Consider the following 19,343-nt stretch of genomic DNA (forward strand, 5'->3'; position numbering starts at 1 on the left):
CTCGAAATTGAGCTACGGTGCATCCTATTTCCAATGATCATCCTTGAGATGGTTCTACAACTTGATTGGAGTCCACCTGGGGTAAATTCTATTGATTGGCCATGGTTTGGAAAGGCACACACCTGTCAATATAAGGTCCCACAATTCACAGTGCATGTCAGAACAAAAACCAAGTCATGAGGTCGAAGGAATTGTCCGAGACAGGATTGTGTCGATGCACAGATCTGGGAAAGGGTACCAAAAGACTGCTGAGCCATAAGACTGCTGAACAATTTATAAAATGCCCCCCCCCCCATTGAACAATTTATAAAATCCCCCCCCCCCCCCATTGTTTTTACACTGCTGCTACTCGACTGAGTATGTTTAACAACGTGTTAATATCTTATGCCACCTACTGGTCTCAAAGTCTTGTGCTACCTGCTGTTAAATCGTAGGGAAGTAGGTAAAAAAAAAATGGCCTTATAAAAAGTAATGGCCTTATACCAACAGCAGAGGGAAGCAGAGTACTGAGAGACAGCGACAATCCGGCAAATGTATGCTACCGTGAAAAAACTGAGGATAGTTTGGTTCAACCAAATGGTGCATATACAGATTCAACAACATATTTGAAAATGAAAGATTATTTGAGACAAATACTATGTACTTAGTTTTAGTTTAACCTGATATTATTATTTGCTTTTCCATGTTCTGCACTCGTGTTGACAGATAGTCCCGATTATGCCTATACGTGTGAGTGCCCGATCGCACTAACAGGAGCGCGCACGTGGCTGTCAGCAGTAGGAAATGCAGGCGATTTGTGCTAAATGTCTAGCAGCAGCACGACCACACTGATTGTGAAGGACAGTTTGGGAGAAAGGAATACCATTTGGTCGTTAAATTATATACATTTGTAAGATTTAAACTCTCTGCAGTTATGTCAGAGAGTAACCCAAACAGACAGCTAGGTTAACAACACCCGCCTAACATCATTAGCCAGCAAGCTAGGCTAACTAGCTAGCTAGTTTTGGGGGACACTGCGCCTCCTAACCTGCTCAGTCGTTATCTATTTATTTGCCTTTTGTTGCCTGGACAGTCCAGCTTCTCATTGTCGTGCTTTCATTGAACGGAGGAGCTTAGCGGACTGGAGCTGTGGGGGGCCCGCGGACAAACCCCCTGTCCTGGGCGTCCAGGCGGACGGATCACGTAGACACGCGGGCCGTGGGTAAGTTTACACGAGCGAGTTTATAGCGAGGGAAGCGGGTGGGCAAGGCCGTGGACCCAATGGTCAGGCAGGGCCCCGGCGACAGGGAAGGGAGTGGACCATTAATTAACTAGAAAACTAAGATGCCTGTTAGGCAACAATATAATTTTCCTGTGGTTGAATCGGGAAGTTGTGTCGCTTTGAATGAGGCCTCGAGAGGATATGAAAACACAATCGTTCGTTTTTAGGTAGCTATAGTAATTAGTTAGTTAGCGTGTTAGCTGTCGCGAGTTAGCAAACCAACCTGCTTAGATAAGCGGAATATAAATATAATGTTGTCCGTAATCTTGGTAGAAGAAATAAGTTACTGTATCGGTGGTTGCTAGCGACGGTAATTTTGTCTGACTGTTGTGCTTGTTAGTGCATGCACGTGATAGTGTTTGTGGCCACACCTGAGTTGATCGTTAGGGCCAGGCAGTCTTTTGAATGAATGTATTCTACAATGTATTTGAATTGTAGACATGTCATTGTCAACATCTAGCTCTGTAGATTGTCCGTGGATTTTCAGTGTTCGATGACACTGGATAGAAATTGGGCAGAAATGGAGAGGTGGGTTCTGGTGAAGTAAATAACACAGGTCAAATCATCATATTGAACAACATTAAGTAAAACCTCAGATAGACATGCATAATTCTACCTATTACTGTATTGTTACTTTATTGTAGAGATGGTGCTTGTTGAAAATACCCCAATGGGCAATAATTTGAAAAATCAAAATCCATGTCCACTAACTAAATATCAAATGGAAGACATAGAGTAGGAGGAAGGTGTGTAATGCATGTCCAATGTCCTCTTTCAGATATAGGGAACTGTTTATTTTTATCTGATTTTCATTGTCTGTTATTAGAATCTTCCCCACTATTCAAAACTGCAATTCTGACAATAAAGCTTTGGGCATTAGCCTATATCTCAAATAATGTCCATGATTTTGAAATATACAGCCAACTTCTTCATTTATCATTGTGTCAGCAAGGACTTTTTTGTTGTTGTGAAAAACTTGTCTGAAAAGAGTGGGGCAGGGACTGATGGCCTCAGTATTATTTATTATCATCAGTCTAACATAATTTACTCGAATACACTATGGAAATGTGGAGAGGTTGTTTCCATGTAATCATGATTAAGAGTTCTGTTAACTTTGGTTTCTCATGAAACCTTTCTGTCTTCTTTCCATCTGTCAAGGAGAAAATAAGGAGGCGCCATGGCTGAAATCTCCGCCCTAATCCCCTCACCTCCAGCTATAGGTGACACACATGCTGCCCCCTCCTTCCCCATACCCTCTACTGCCCCCCCTCCTCCCAGCAGCACCACCCCAGAGCCCCCTAAGGAGTACCCCGTCCCCAAGTCCTCTCTGTACGGTGACAAAGCTTCTCTGACATTAACTGTACCAGGAGAGACGTTTCCTTCTCACCCTCCTTCTCCCAAGTCTCCCAAGAGAGGGGGGAGAGGACCTCCACCGAGTCCCCCCAAACGCGTCTCATCAGCGTTAACTCCAGAGACTCCAGTGCCCCCACCTCTAATACCCCCAGAGAGACCTGCCCCCGTACCTGTAATAGCCCTAGAGACTCCTGCCATCCCACCTGTAGATGTAGCATTGCGGCAGAGGGAGGGAGTGAAGGAGACAGACATGGAGGCAGGGGCCAGCCCAGTGTTGGCTGTAAAGCAGGAACTGAGTAACCCAGGGGGCAAGGAGCTGTTAAATGCCCCCTCAGAGTGCCCTACACAGGCCCACAGTGAGCAAGAGGTACAGGGGGTAACACAGCAGACTACCAGCCCCTCCTCTTGTCTTAATCTCACCCCTAATCTCTACCCCAGTGTTCATGTCACTGTGAACACTAATCCTGCTACTGATTATGCTCAGCCTCAGTCTATGGTGCATTCTCCTCCTCCTCCTGCCCCCACTCACACTCCCCCTCCTCCAGGCTCCACCCAAACAGCAGCAGCTGCAGCCCCTGAAGCACAAAATCCTCAGCCACCAAAAGAAAGCCAAAACCCTCACCCCCATCCCAAACTGGACACCCCCAGCCTGTCTCCCATACCTGAGACCTCAAGCCAATCTCCCAGAAGGGCAGAAATACCCAACACCCCCTCCAGAGCAGGGCACCCCAGCCCTCCAGTGATCCAGGAACCTGTCTCCCTCTCCCTGCCCTACCCCAGAGTTCCAGCCCCAGACACCCTCAGCTACCTTGAGTCAGCCAGCATGATGTCAGGGACCCTGGAGTCTCTGTCTGGCCTGGGGGAGGATGGAAGCTCTATCGGGTCAGACTCAGAGATCAACGGCCTGGCTGTCAGACGCACTGACAAATATGGCTTCCTCGGCGGGACCCAGTACAGCGAGGGCAGGTGGGCATGGTAAAACAAAAACACACCCTCACGCTATGCACACACCCGTGTCAAATACTAATCTATTGTGTCTTCACTCTGACTGTAGGTGGGCAATTACACTGTTTTTTTTTTTCTCTCTTAAAGAAAAGTATATTTGTCACATGTGCCGACTACAACAGGTGTAGTAGACCTTACCGTAAAAGGCTTACTTACTAGTCCTTAACCAACAGTGCAGAGTAAAAAGTAAAACATTTGCTAAATAAACTAAAGGAAAAATAGTAACACAATAAAATAACAATAATGAGGTTATATACAAAGGGTACCGAGTCAATGTGCAGGGGTTTGAGGTAATATGTAGGTAGGGGTAAAGTGACTATGCATAGATCTAAACAGAGAGTAGCAGAAGCATAATGTGAAGGGATATGTGTATGTGTAGTGTCAATGTGTGTGTGTTGGAATGTCAGTGTAGTATGTGTGAGTGTACATAGAGTCTGTGCAAGAGAGTCAGTGCAAAAACGTATCATTAAAAAAAAGGGGGTCAATGCAAATACTCCGGGTAGCCATTTGATTAACTGTTCAGCAGTCTTATGGCTTGGGGGTAGAAGCTGTTACGGAGCTTTTGGTCCCAGACTTGGTGCTCCGGTACCGCCTGCCGTGCGGTAGCAGAGAGAACTCTATGACTTGGGTGGCTGGAGTCTTTGACAATCAACCGTCTTGGACATCTTCTCTGAGTCACCCAGCTTGCCCTAAGTGATCTCTCCCTCCCCACCCTTTCTGTCCAGTCTTCCCTATATCCACTCTAAACTTATCGGTCTGTCCTTCATCTCTCCTTTGTGTGACTCAGATAGATAGTGCTGAGAGCGCTTTTGTGACACAATATGTACTGACTGTGCCTCGCCCAGCCACTCATTTCCCTCTCTTTCTGGAGAACGTATCTTGCCCCTCCCCTCGGACAGTCTCTCTAAGTGCACTTCCTCTTCTGTTTTCTGTTTTATTGATTTAGTTTGCTATTGATTAAACCTGTTCCCCTTCAGTGTCGTTATCAAAGGGTGTCTGTGTGTGAGAGAGTAGTGTAGGACAGAAATATTGTAAATGAGCATATAATATGAAGTATGTTATAAATCTGTAGATGAGTACGGTATTCCTTTTAAAGAAGATCAGGTCGCACAGCTTCCATTTAAAACAACTATTGCTCCTGTTTGGAATCTACTGAATGAACATGACCCTGTGGCTGCATCCAATCTTAGGATATCCATATTTAGATAACAGGTTTTTCTTCTGGATTAAAAAACGTGCTTAAGTGGTGGGCATGGCAGGGGTCGCAGTCAGCCCATCAGTGGGGCTGAATTTTAGAGGCCCCCAATTCTTTATAATTTAAGACAATTTCCTGCAATTCTCCAAACTTCTCCATGGCACTGAGAGACATTTTTGCTGTTTTAAATCTACTTTCATGCAATTCTACATATTCTGCCATGGAACTGAGAGAAAATGTTGCTAATTTCCTGCGTTTCTACATATTCTGCCTTGGAGCCGAGAACATTTTTTCAGTTTAAGGTGAATTACCTGCAATTCTATGCATTTTGCCATGTCTAATGCTGTGTTCTTTTGTTCAAACATAATAACAAAGTTAATACTGTTCAATTAATTGTTTTAGCTTTTATTTTGATGATTTTAGTTCTCAAAGATTCTATTATTTAAAAAAAAAATATATATATATAGGTCCATTATCTTTTCTACGTACTTTGTAGCGGTATTGTTAGAGCGGGGTAAAGATTAGAGGTCGACCGATTATGATTTTTCAACGCCGATATCGATTATTAGAGCACAAAAAAAAGCCGATACCGATTACTCGGCCAAATTTTTACAATGTATTTAATTTTAATAATGACAATTACAACAATACTGAATTTAACTTAATATAATACGTCAATAAAATCAATTTCGCCTCAAATGAATAATCAAACATGTTCAATTTGGTTTAAATAATGCAAAAACAAAGTGTTGGAGAAGAAAGTAAAAATGCAATATGTGCCATGTTCCTTGCTCAGAAGTTCCTTGCCAGTGTAACAGTATAGCTTCCATCCCTCTCCTCACCCCTACCTGGGCTCGAACCAGGAACACATCACAAAAGTTACCCACGAAGCATCGTTCCCCATCGCTCCACAAAAGCATCGGCTCTTGCAGAGCAAGGGGGACAACTACTTCAAGGTCTCAGAGCGAGTGACGTCACCGATTTGAAACGCTATTAGCGCGCCCACCGCTAACTAGCTAGCCATTTCACATCGGTTACACCAGCCTAATCTCGGGAGTTGATAGGCTTTAAGTCTTAAACAGCTCAATGCTTGAAGCACAGCGAAGAGCTGCTGGCAAACGAACAAAAGTGCTTTTTGAATGAATGCTTACAAGCCTGCTGCTGCCTACCACCGCTCAGCCAGACTGCTCTATCAAATCATGTACTTAATTATAACATATCACACACAAATACGAGCCTTAGGTCATTAATACTAAATTCCCAATCTGGCCCTCAACCCATCACGGTCACCTAATAATCCCCAGTTTACAATTGGCTCATTCACCCCCCTCTCGCCTGTAACTATTCCCCAGGTCGTTGCTGTAAATGAGAACGTGTTCTCAGTCAACTTACGTGGTAAAATAATGGATAAATAAAGTTTTAAAAAATATGGTCAAATCCGGAAACTATAATTTCGAAAACAAAACGTTTATTCTTTCAGTGAAATACGGAACCGGAAGTCTAAATATTCCTGTTACTTTGCACAACCTTCAATGTTATGTCATAATTACGTAAAATTCTGTCAAATTAGTTCGCAACGAGCCAGGCGGCCCAAACTGTTGCTATACCCTGACTCTGCGTGCAATTAACGCAGGAGAAGTGACACAATTTCCCTAATTTAATATTGCCTGCTAACCTGGATTTCTTAACTTAAATATGCAGGTTTAATAAAATATACTTCTGTGTATTGATTTTAAGAAAGGCATTGATGTTTATGGTTAGGTACATTCGTGCAACGATTGTGCTTTTTTCGCAAATGCACTTTTGTTATATCATCCCCGTTTGGCGAAGTTGGCTGTCTTTGTTAGGAATAGTCTTCACACAGTTCGCAACGAGCCAGGTGGCCCAAACTGCTGCATATAGCCTGACTCTGTTGCACAGAACACAAGAGAAGTGACATAATTTCCCTAGTTAAAATAAATTCATGTTAGCAGGCAATATTAACTAAATATGCAGGTTTAAAAATATATACTTGTGTATTGATTTTAAGAAAGGAGTTGTTTATGGTTAGGTACACATTGGTGCAACGACGGTGCTTTTTTAGCGAATGCGCTTGTTAAATCACCCGTTTGGCAAAGTAGGCTATGATTCAATGATAAATTAACAGGCACCGCATCGATTGTATGCAACGCAGGACAAGCTAGATGAACTAGTAATATCATCAACCATGTGTAGTTAAAACTTCTTGTCAATAGGGGGGCGCTGTTTTCACTTTGAAAAAAATCGTGCCCAAATTAAACGGCCTCGTCCTCTGTTCTAGATCATACAATATGCATATTATTATTACTATTGGATAGAAAACACTCTCAAGTTTCTAAAACTGTTTGAATTATATCTGTGAGTAAAACAGAACTCATTTGGCAGCAAACTTCCATACAGGAAGTGAAAAATCTGAAAACGAGGCTCTGTTTCAGGGCCTGCCTATTCAACTGGCTTTTATTTATCGATATGTATGCACTTCATACGCCTTCCACTAGATGTCAACAGGCAGTGGAAGGTTGAATGGAGTGTCTAGCTTGATCTGAGGCTGAAATAAGAGCTTTTGGAGTGACAGGTCCGGTATTTTCTTTGTCTTCGACGGCGCGCGGGGGAGCTCGACATTGTCTTCTGAAAGCGTTCGGTATACATGGCGAATATCTCCGGCTCTGATTTGATTTGATACATATGATAAATCATCATAAAGTAGTTTTTTCAACCGAGTTTTATCAGTTTATTCAACGTTTATTGGGACTTTGGAGTTTTCCGTTCTTTGCGCCAAGAGAGGATGGGAATGTTAGCAACCTTGGCTAGCATTGTGGTGCGAATTCGACAGAAGAAATGGACATTATAAAACCAAACAACGATTTATTCTGGAAATAGGACTCCTTGTACAACATTCTGATGGAAGCTCAGCAAAAGTAAGAACATTTATGATGTTATTTCGTATTTCTGTGTAATATGTTGACGCCTATTCTCCGCCGTGTTGGTGAGCGCTGTCTCACAATAACCCAAGCTGTATGTTGTGGTAAAGTTATTTTTTAAAATCTAACACAGCGGTTGCATTAAGAACCAGTGTATCTTTCATTTGCCATACAACAAGTATTTTTATGTAAAGTTTATGATGAGTTCTTTGGTCAGATTAGGTGAGTGTCCAAAATATCTCCGGACATTCTGGGGAAATGTTGCTACGTATTCACAATGTATAACCACGATTTGCAGCTCTAAATATGCACATTTTCGAACAAAACATAAATGTATTGTATAACATGATGTTATAAGACTGTCATCTGATGAAGTTGTCCAAAGGTTAGTGATTCATTTTATATCTATTGCTGGTTTTTGCGGAAGCTACCTTTGCGGTGAATAAATGCCGTTGTGTGTTTGGCTATTGTGGTAAGCTATTATAATTCTATATTGTGTTTTCGCTGTAAAACACTTAAAAAATCGGAAATATTGGCTGGATTCACAAGACGTTTATCTTTCATTTGCTGTACACCATGTATTTTTCATAAATGTTTTATGATGAGTATTTATGTATTTCACGTTGCTCTCTGTAATTATTCTGGCTGCTTTGGTGCTTTTTTTGATGGTGGCTGCAATGTAAAACTATGATTTTATACCTCAAATATGCACATTTTCGAACAAAACATAAATGTATTGTATAACATGTTATAAGACTGTCATCTGATGAAGTTGTTCAAGGTTAGTGATACATTTTATCTCTATTTTGTCGGTTTTGTGAAACCTACCTATGTGGTGGAAACATGGTGAAAATATGCGGTTGTGTGTTTGGCTATTGTGGTTAGCTAATAGAAATACATATTGTGTTTTTGCTGTAAAATATTTTAAAAATCAGAAATGATGGCTGGATTCACAAGATGTTTATCTTTCATTTGCTGTATTGGACTTGTGATTTCATGAAAATTATATTATATGATATCCCTATCCCACTAGGCTATGCTAGTCAGCTTTTTTGATGAGGATCCCGGATCCGGGAGGGTGATGAAGTAGAGGTTAACTAGTGATTATGTTAAGATTGATTGTTTTTTATAAGATGCGTTTAATGCTAGCTAGCACCTTACCTTGGCTCCTTGCTGCACTCGCATAACAGGTAGTCAGCCTGCCACGCAGTCTCCTCGTGGAGTGCAATGTAATCGGCCGTGATCGGTGTCCAAAAATACCGATTTGTAATGAAAACTTGAAATCGGCCCTAATTAATCGGCCATTCCGAGTAATCGGTCGACCTCTAGTAAAGATAAAGATTTTGTTTCGGGCACCAGGCAGGTATTAACCCTGCTGAAAGGAAAAGAGTAGGATAAAGTACCTCTACCAGACCCACCCACACACATTAGCAGAAGACTGCCTAGAGTGTAGCCTGTTTGCCAGATAGCCAGTGGAGAGAAAAGATAAGACACCATATAAAACACATGTGACAGCACAGGGGTAACCTAACCAATAATAATGGCAGAGCAATTTAACGGTAACTTCATAGAAACAATTGACAAGAAAGAACCCAGTCATCAACATTAGATTTGCAATATTCTGCATTACCTCAGAGGGGGGCGGTGTGAATGGGTGTGTGGAGTGTGTGTTCATATACAATACAAAGAAGGCCTTAAAATGTCCCAAAATCTTCTTGGCCAAATGTAAATGGTCCCACACAAAATCAATACAGTTCAAACAACAATAACTAAAATGTCAAACCAAATATGAATGGCAGCGAACTAATAGTCCAACGACACTGAACATCTCAAGGAGCATCTAGGATAAAAAGAAAGTCTGCAGTCGTTGTTTGGCTTTGATTCTGCTGGCCTCCACTCTGGCTGGCAAGGTGTGGTGATGCTGGACTGCATCAAATGCGGGGCAGTCAGGTGAAACGTTGGAACTTTGCAAGACCCTGTCCATCTGACCTTTTAGTGGTCTTCCCAAGTGGAGTTCGGCGGGAGTGAGCCCAGAAATCTACTGGCCTGCGGATTTCAGTGCAAAGCGAAACTCAGGAAGATGCTGATCCCACCTTGTGTGCTGACCCCCCACCCCCCCCCCCCACCCTCGAATGAAGCAATCATCTCCTTCAAGGTGCGGTTTACCCTCTCTATCAGGTTGGTCTGAGGATGGTAGGCCATTGTCAGCTTGCCAGCTACACCCCAGTAGGTACTGAGCTCTTTGTAGATTCCTGATATGAACTGCGGACCTCAGTCAGAGAGAATTTGGTCTGGAATCCCGAATCTGGTTAAGACCCCCCTTCGCAGAATTAGAGCAATAGCGGATGCAGTGGCTTTGCGGAGGGGAAACAACTCCAACCAGTGTGTGTGTGTGGTAGTCCACTACCACCAATAAAAATTCCTTCCCGGTTGGGAGGAAAAGGTCCCATGAGGTAAATTCCCAGCACTTCATTGGCATGGTTCACCATGTCTGCTGCAGTTTTCAGGCATGTCTGGTTTGTATTTCTGGCAGACTTCCCACTGCTGTACAAACTTCTTGGTGTCAACCCGTAAGCCACCTCCTGTAATCTCCGGTAGGTCTTGTAAACTCCAAGATGGCCGCTCATGGGGTTGGCATGATAAGCTTGGATCATCTGGTCAGTTAATGTAGAGGGGATGAAGACGTGGTAATGGGTGCTATGTGTTCCATCTCCTCAAAGTTTTTCCGATACACTTTATCCTGAACTTCTAATTGAAGCGACTCTTCGAGTCTTCTTCAGACAGACTCTTGTGGATAGCCATGATGGCGGCATCATTCTGCTGTGCTCTCCACACGCTCTCCTCATCCAGAGGAAAGGAATCATCCAGACACTTAGCACCAGTGTAAGTGCTGCCCAATGGAGGACAAACATTGTCAGTCTCAGTAATCCGATCTGGTTTAAATTGTTTACGTTGACAGTGGAAGCGTTTATCCATCCTGAAAATATACACTGCTCAAAAAAATAAAGGGAACACTAAAATAACACATCCTAGATCTGAATGAATGAAATATTATTATTAAATACTTTTTTCTTTACATAGTTGAATGTGCTGACAACAAAATCACACACAAATTATCAATGGAAATCAAATTTATCAACCCATGGAGGTCTGGATTTGAAGTCACACTCAAAATTAAAGTGGAAAACCACACTACAGGCTGATCCAACTTTGATGTAATGTTCTTAAAACAAGTCAAAATGAGGCTCAGTAGTGTGTGTGTGGCCTCCACCTGCCTGTATGACCTCCCTACAACGCCTGGGCATGCTCCTGATGAGGTGGCGGATGGTCTCCTGAGGGATCTCCTCCCAGACCTGGACTAAAGCATCCGCCAACTCCTGGACAGTCTGTGGTGTGACGTTGGTGGATGGAGCGAGACATGATGTCCCAGATGTGCTCAATTGGATTCAGGTCTGGGGAAGGGGCGGGCCAGTCCATAGCATCAATACCTTCCTCTTGCAGGAACTGCTGACACACTCCAGCCACATGAGGTCTAGCATTGTCTTGCATTAGGAGGAACCCAGGGCCAACCGCACCAGCATATGGTCTCACAAGGGGTCTGAGGATCTCATCTCGGTACCTAATGGCAGTCCGGCTACCTCTGGCGAGCACATGGAGGGCTGTGCGGCCCCCCAAAGAAATGCCACCCCACACCATGACTGACCCACCGCCAAACCGGTCATGCTGGAGGATGTTGCAGGCAGCAGAAGGTTCTCCACGGCGTCTCCAGACTCTGTCACGTGCTCAGTGTGAACCTGCTTTCATCTGTGAAGAGCACAGGGCGCCAGTGGCGAATTTGCCAATCTTGGTGTTCTCTGGCAAATGCCAAACGTCCTGCACGGTGTTGGGCTGTAAGCACAACCCCCACCTGTGGACGTCGGGCCCTCATACCACCCTCACGGAGTCTGTTTCTGACCGTTTGAGCAGACACATGCACATTTGTGGCCTGCTGGAGGTCATTTTGCAGGGCTCTGGCAGTGCTCCTCCTGCTCCTCCTTGCACAAAGGCGGAGGTAGCGGTCCTGCTGCTGGGGTGTTCCCCTCCTATGGCCTCCTCCACGTCTCCTGATGTACTGGCCTGTCTCCTGGTAGCGCCTCCATGCTCTGGACACTACGCTGACAGACACAGCAAACCTTCTTGCCACAGCTCGCATTGATGTGCCATCCTGGATGAGCTGCACAACCTGAGCCACTTGTGTGGGTTGTAGACTCCGTCTCATGCAACCACTAGAGTGAAAGCACCGCCAGCATTCAAAAGTGACCAAAACATCAGCCAGGAAGCATAGGAACTGAGAAGTGGTCTGTGGTCACCACCTGCAGAATCACTCCTTTATTGGGGGTGTCTTGCTAATTGCCTATAATTTCCACCTTTTGTCTATTCCATTTGCACAACAGCATGTGCAATTTATTGTCAATCAGTGTTGCTTCCTAAGTGGACAGTTTGATTTCACAGAAGTGTGATTGACTTGGAGTTACATTGTGTTGTTTAAGTGTTCCCTTTATTTTTTTGAGCAGTGTATTTCAATTATATATAAAAACAATAATTAGGTGCCCCGCCCAAGGATTTCAATGGCAGAAAATCCCTGGAAAGCAATAAATACACTTTCTTACTGCCCAGTGTGGTTGACATGCATGTGTGTCTTGGTGTTTATGTTATCTCTTTCTCCATGTGTTACAGTGATAAGGACATCAGAGTTGATGTAGCACGGCAGAGAGAGCTGAAATGGCTGGACATGTTCAACAATTGGGACAAATGGGTCTCAAGACGCTTCCAAAAGGTACATAGCTACAACTGTCTATGTATGGTATGAGATTGTGTATCTATTACATACATTGTATGTGTGTATAACATAAGTGTATGTGTGTGTTCTAGGTGAAGTTGCGCTGTAGGAAGGGGATCCCCTCTTCTCTCAGGGCTAAAGCCTGGCAGCTGCTCTCCAACAGCAAGGAGCTCCTGGACTCCAACCCCGGCAAATTTGAGGTACTGCTGCTAACCCACACCCTTTCTGTCTTCATACTCACACTTCCACTATGCAAAACATGTCTATTGTGAAGCAGACACTCAAAGACAAGCGTTTCACTATGTACTCTTCACCCATTCAAATCCGAGGCCATCATTCCTACAGCCTCTATTTAGGGTCATTGTAGTCAAAATGTCATTGTAATCAAAGAACGTATTTGAGTACAGACGTTCAGTGACCTCTAGGTAGACAGACTAACTGGAACAGAAGTTAATGTGATGGGGAGGAGTTGTGGCTCGTTAGATCTCCAGGGGTGTTTATTAGGGGGCGCAGAGACCTCCCCAGCTCTAAGCCTCTTATCCTGGGCAGTAATCCAGCCTGGCTGGGTCTACCTTCACAGACCTGGGTGTCTGGACAGATCATATCAGATAAACCCTTTTCCTTCCTTTTCTCTGCTTTCACTATGACACAGACATGCTTTGTTAAAGGCCTAGTTATACTCAGTCCTGTTCCATATTATGCTGCTCCAACTAGATACGTTGCTTTAAAGTTGCTCAATTAGAAATGCTCTGAACATTTCTTTCTCTCTTAATCTCTGTAGGAGTTGGAGAGGGAGCAGGGAGACCCTAAATGGTTGGACATTATAGAGAAGGACCTGCATAGACAGTTCCCCTTCCATGAGATGTTTGCTGCTCGCGGTGGACACGGGTAAATGACCGTGCTGTACTGACGTATAATAGGATTTGTTCAGTCCATGTAGAGCACATTGACATGTACAATAAAAATGTACTTTGTGTGCTAACTGTCTGATCTCTTCTGGTGTGGCCTCCAGGCAGCAGGATCTGTACCGGGTACTGAAAGCCTACACAGTGTACAGACCTGAAGAGGGATACTGCCAGGCCCAGGCCCCGGTGGCTGCTGTCCTGCTCATGCACATGCCTGCTGAGGTGAGGGGCTGCTGGGGGACAGAGGGAGGGGGACTGTGGAGGGGAATGGGAACAATGTTATAGAATGATGAAGTAGTGGGATGGGGCTAGGTGTTTATTATGTGTTTATTCTCAACTTGCAGCATGCCTTCTGGTGTCTGGTGCAGATCTGTGAGACGTACCTGCCTGGATATTATAGCGCTGGATTGGTGAGTAAATGAACGAACACACACACTGTATCTTCTTCTTTGGTGTACATTGAGACGACTCCTCATTCTTTTAGGAAGCAATCCAGTTGGATGGAGAGATCTTCTTCTCTCTGCTACGTCGTGTCTGTCCCATGGCCTACCGTCACCTGAAGAAGTTTAAGATAGACCCCATTCTCTACATGACCGAGTGGTTCATGTGTGTCTTCTCACGCACCCTGCCGTGGTCCTGTGTGCTACGTGTGTGGGACATGTTCTTCTGTGAGGGTAAGACACTCACACACACACACACACACACACACACACACACACACAGTGCACATGATGCTGTGGCTAACTATTGTCTAACTGTGCTGTTTTCTAGGAGTGAAGATAGTGTTCCGTGTGGGCCTGGTGCTGCTCAAACAGATGCTTGGCTCTGTGGATAAACTGCGGGAGGTCCAGGGCATGTACGAAACCATGGAGCGCCTCAGGAACATCCCACCTGAGTCTGTCAAAGAGGACCTATTGGTGCAGGAGGTGAGACTGTAAACAGTGTACACACACACAGACATACACGCACACATACACGTGTTCTAAACATACTACTACTCTGACTCATTGACACGAGTCAAATGAGTCAACTGACGTTTCACTGTCTGTGTCTAGATCTGTTTTGATGACTTCCTCTGTATGTCTCTGTCTGTGTGTAGGTGGTGTCCCTGGCGGTGACCGAGGCTCTGATTGAGAGGGAGTGCAGTATTCAGGTAAGGAAGTGGAGGGAGTCCAGGGGCGAACTGACCCACCAGCCTGTCCGAAGGCTCCACGGGACACGGGACATCCACGAGCACAAGCGTCGGGCCTCCGCCATCAGCTCCGGGGGTAGCTTCTCCTTCCTGGGGTCCATCCCCCCTCCAGGGCCCCTCAGGGCCTCCTCCAGCCTGCTCTCCCTCCCCGGCTTCCGCAAGTCCAAAACTCCCTTCCTCTCTCAGAAGAAGGGCTCCTTCTCTGGGGCCTCTGGGATGGAGGCCATGCAGCGACAGAACCCCTCAGCGGCAGCTTCAAGCCCACCCAGAGGCCCCGCCCACAAACCACCCATGTCTAGTGGCTCTGTAGCTAGGGCGCCTGCCTCTCAGAGTCCTTTGGTTGGGTCTGGTCAAGGCCCCTCTTCTGGCCCATCCAAGACCTCAGCACAGAGCCAGCCTGGTGCATCAGCCCCAGTACACCATACACCACCCAACACCCTCACCCCCAAAATCACCTCTGAGCAGATCACACCCACCATCCCATCACCCACCGCTAACAACACCCCTCTGCCCCCGTTCCCAGACGGAGGGAGAGGAGGAGGAGCAGCTACAGGAGGAGAGGATGACAGGAAGAAGAAGAAGAGCAAGGAAGACAAGAAGAAAGAGAAGGAGGAGGAGAAGAGGAAAGAGAAGGAGAAGAAGAAGGACAAAGCAGACAAGGAGAGCCAGAAGAAGGAGAAGGAGCGGGCAGAGAAAGAGAAGAAAAAGGAGAAAGGGGGGAAGAAAAAGGACAGAGCTGGAGGAGAGGCAGAAGAGAAGAATGGAGCCACAGCACCAAGAGATTCGGCCTAGTTTATCCTGTTATTCCTTCTGAAAGAAAACAGGGAAGGAAAAAAAGAGGACATGGAAACAAAAGACCCCCAGAAGTGGAACGAAAGAGAGAAAAGGAGAAGGCCTCCTGTACAGTGCATCTTGAGGACTACATATAGTCAGGATGATTTTGGAGACATCTGGATCATGGTTTTATTAGCGCCCCATGCTTTCTTCATCAATGAGTTTGAATAATTAAGATGGGACACGTTTCCTTTTGCACCTGGAGAATTGTCTGTGTGGTTCACAATGGATCTCCCAAGATCACACAACCATTTTCTCATTTAGTTTTTTATTTGATTTAGTTTTTATCAGACTAAAGCTGGTGCACAGACAAGCCGTTGGACATAGAGTAGGTGGGAGTTATAGATTGGGTGCAATTGGATGTAAATAGAACATCCTAAATCCATGTAGGATCCTTAAGTCGTTCCCCATAATGCCCTGTCATGTCCAGTTTGTGGTCAGATGTCCAACTGGAATGCCTGCAGAAAAAAAGTTAACAATTGAAATATATCTCAAACCCAGGCACTAAAACCTGTGATTGCTGGTAGTACTGTGGTATTTGGATGTCTGGGAGGGCCTATTTATTGTAGTGTTGTGTGAGTGTGCCTTAGTAGCGTAGTGAACTGTTACCGTTCAATATTGCCACCCAGTTTCTCTGTTCTTTCTCTCATGTCTTTGTCTTCCTCTTTTTTGAGTTGCTTGTTTTCTCCCCCCTTTCTCTCATCTCTTGATCTCTAGTCCTCTGACCAGTAACAGAGGAATATAATACCAACAGGTAAATGGAGAGATGTACACTGCGATAGGGAGGGGTTTGTAAGGAGAGGGAGAAATGAACATGACATTCTGAGCCTTGACAGACAGACATGCATGGATCAGGATGGCACCTCCCTAACAACACAGGGAGTGATTTAATTTTAGAATGCAATTATTTTTTTTCTTTTCAAGTCTCTCTTGAGTATGTTTATAGTGGGAGATGATGATAGATACTGGTAGTTTAGCGACGGAGAGTCCTTCTGCATTCAATGACAACTCAATCTGCCCATCAGACCAAATGTCCATCTGTTATTTTTTTGCTTGTGGTAAATTAAATAATATATATTTTATTTAGCCAAATATTAATAAGGGTGAGGCTTTTAGTAAATTAACCCATTGGAATGTGATCTATTTAGAGTGATTTGAGAAACTTAAGTTGACCACTCCTGTTTGGTAGGTAGATAGGTTGTTGAATCTCATCTGGATAGTTCATAGAGAATGATAGAGGCCTCTAGTGGCCAAAAGGCTGTTTTAGCGCGAGCAGGGCCATGAGGGCTTCCGCCATTTGAATGTAGTCAACTGGATGGGACTTCCAACTTCATTGACCGATCCCTACTGGTGACCCTGTTGGAGTAGTGCAACCAGGTCATCAGGAGGGATCGGACAATCGGGAAGAAGAAAATTGACTACTTTGAAATGGAGATTGCCTCAATGAAGCTGTCACAGATGCCATAATGGCACGGATACAATGATGAGGCCTCTTTCCATCTCTATGGGATAGTTTCACCTCTTACTCCTGCGCCTTTAGGACCCATAGGAAGCTACTTGGTGCTGGGCGGGTCAGGCGTGCCAATGTAGCATTAACCTCTGAACTCTGACCTTCGGGCTCTGATGTATTTATGTACAAAGTTGGTTAATTTAATCAGATATTATATATGTATTTTTCTTTATTTTGGATCTGACTGCTATTTTTCTATGCGAGTAAAGGACACCTGGTTAACTGGAAGGATGGCTGGCGATGTGAAGCCCAGTTTAAGGAGGATAATGTTAAGTATTTTTTTTTTTTTTTTTTTAGATACTGGTATTGCTGTTTTGATTTCATTATTGCACATTTGTCCTCATCTTCTAAGATAACAAATCCTATTTATGTCATTTCATATTTCAAGTTTACTGTGGTAGCTATGGTTAATGCTAGGTCCACAATTCTCCATTTACCTTATTACAGTATTAAACCTGACAGTGGTTGAAGAACAGGGGAATGACCATCAACTAAGATTCACATGAATATTTCAGATATGACAATTTGAGTGAGCCGAAGGTCATAAAGTACTGTATAAGATACTGGGAGGCGTTTAGTCAACTCTGACATGGGTTGTAATTGAAGATCTGAAGTTGTCTTTGTCATGCCAGTATGTTGTAACCAACCACCATAATGATGTTTTGATAACTCCCTAACCCACTCACACACAGTGTTATGTAACATATGTATACTGTACATTAGATGGATAGTGCCGGTTAGTTACTGTAACACCATTCCTTGGTGGAAATCGTTGATTTTCTTAACACTGATTCTCTGTACTGTTTTTGTAGGAGAGGAGGGTCTTTAGTGTAATCATAGCCAAAATGTCCTTTGTGTTCACTACTTGTCTTTTTTTCCCAACTCATGTTATTTTTTTTAAGCCTCTGCTTTCCCCCTTCTTCCTCCACATGTTGCTTCCAGTCTTCTCAGAATCACTTGGATCAGAGTAGAGTCAGCGAAGATGACCTGAACATGTTTATGCAAACCTTACTGTTCACAAAGCATGTTGTCAAACAGCAGCACTGACGGCCAGCAATGCCACTGCTGAGATCAGTAGTGTTCATGGCAATAATTAGACGTTGGAGAACCCTGAGAATGCTACAGAACCAATCAGGATAGAGCAATATTTCTCCAAGCAGGCCGTGGCTTCATCCAATTGGGTAGGCCCCTTAAGGTCCTCAATTCTGTGTTGAGTCATCAAGAGGTCATGACAGTCATCCTGTCATTGCTCCCAAATTGATCTGGAATCAGTTTTCACTCCTGAAATAGCCAGGATGAGTCAACAGAGACACTTAGGTCCTGAGTGCATTTCTGCATTGGTCCTGAAATCCTTGAGCTTGATTGCTTTTAATCGGGAGCGTCCCACTGATTAGATGTTTTTAAAGGTTGTTGCTTTTAATTTTTTCTATTTTGTCATTGCTTTCTCCCCAACTGTATGTCTTTTTGTTGTTTTAAGTTTACATGGAACTGTTATTGGTGGAAAAATAAAATCCTAGATAATAAAATGCATTCCTTACCTGCAGAAAATCTACACATGATGTATTTAATTAATAATGATAATGACAGTTGTGATGAATAATAACCAATAATATATTAAAGAACCCTGCTCTGTATTGCATTCTTGTTTCATATTGATATAGCCCGCATTCTCCCAATGAGCTGTGCATGAACATTTTATTCCATTCTGGAAAAACTTCATATTTCAGACAGTCTATGGTCCAGCAGGGGGCAGTAAAAGTGTATTTTTGCTGTACCAATGAACCTAGTCTGCAGATAAGACTTTGGTGTCTCAGACAGTTTGTATTTCTTCCCCCTATACACACAGCACAGGAAATACACCCACACCAGCCCTGTTGTTTCTCAATCCCACTCTACCAGGACCACTCATGAACAGAGACACTAGTGTACAAAAGATAAGAGCTTTTATTCACAGTTAGTCCCTTTTTATTTGTTACAGAGGAGTTTCTGGCAGACTAAAGCTAGTCCAGGTGCAGAAAACAAAGGAGCTTATAGAAAACAGAGGTAGAAGTAAAGGAGGTGAAGACGAGTGTTTTCTTTGGGTCCTTTCTCTTCTCTCTAGCAGCCTTTCTCACTTGAGAAAAACGTAGCCGTCACTTTAAGGAGACCATGTTTTTCTCTAGCCTCATTCCTTCTTAGAATATCCTATTTCCCCACCTTATCTACAGGAGTTAACATTACAATATTTATAGAACGATATCCCTCTGTTCGGTTTATTTGCCCGCCTGAGGGTTCAAATAAGGGGGAGTGAAAGGCTTTCCAGGTCTAACCTCTGAGCTGTTGCAGCTGAA

At 44.0% G+C, this 19,343-nt stretch overlaps 1 protein-coding gene across 2 annotated transcripts; it reads left to right on the forward strand.

The window, feature by feature from the left end:
• The first annotated feature begins 750 nt into the window (after positions 1-750).
• Positions 751-18,647, forward strand: LOC129833573 (TBC1 domain family member 10A-like). Of its 2 annotated transcripts, none has more exons than XM_055898263.1 (10): positions 751-1,201; positions 2,420-3,589; positions 12,470-12,569; positions 12,665-12,772; positions 13,354-13,460; positions 13,585-13,699; positions 13,822-13,887; positions 13,962-14,151; positions 14,249-14,403; positions 14,577-18,647. In XM_055898263.1, the coding sequence occupies exons 2-10, from the start codon at positions 2,439-2,441 to the stop codon at positions 15,459-15,461; spliced, it is 2,877 nt and encodes a 958-aa protein (XP_055754238.1). In that variant the 5' UTR covers positions 751-1,201; positions 2,420-2,438; the 3' UTR covers positions 15,462-18,647. The 2 variants fall into 2 exon arrangements, with proteins under 2 accessions (XP_055754238.1, XP_055754239.1); XM_055898264.1 differs by having other exon boundaries at positions 2,420-3,580.
• Positions 18,648-19,343: the final 696 nt, after the last annotated feature.

The sequence above is a fragment of the Salvelinus fontinalis genome, chromosome 34 (genome assembly GCF_029448725.1).
Source record: "Salvelinus fontinalis isolate EN_2023a chromosome 34, ASM2944872v1, whole genome shotgun sequence".
NCBI classification, from domain to species: domain Eukaryota; kingdom Metazoa; phylum Chordata; class Actinopteri; order Salmoniformes; family Salmonidae; genus Salvelinus; species Salvelinus fontinalis.

Bases quoted from the DNA above. Each gene is read 5' to 3' on its own strand.
- LOC129833573 (XM_055898263.1), top strand. From the start codon at position 2,439: ATGGCTGAAATCTCCGCCCTAATCCCCTCACCTCCAGCTATAGGTGAC. The intron at 13,700-13,821 runs GTGAGGGGCTGC...CTCAACTTGCAG, and splicing joins TCATGCACATGCCTGCTGAG to CATGCCTTCTGGTGTCTGGT. The intron at 14,404-14,576 runs GTGAGACTGTAA...GTCTGTGTGTAG, and splicing joins AGGACCTATTGGTGCAGGAG to GTGGTGTCCCTGGCGGTGAC.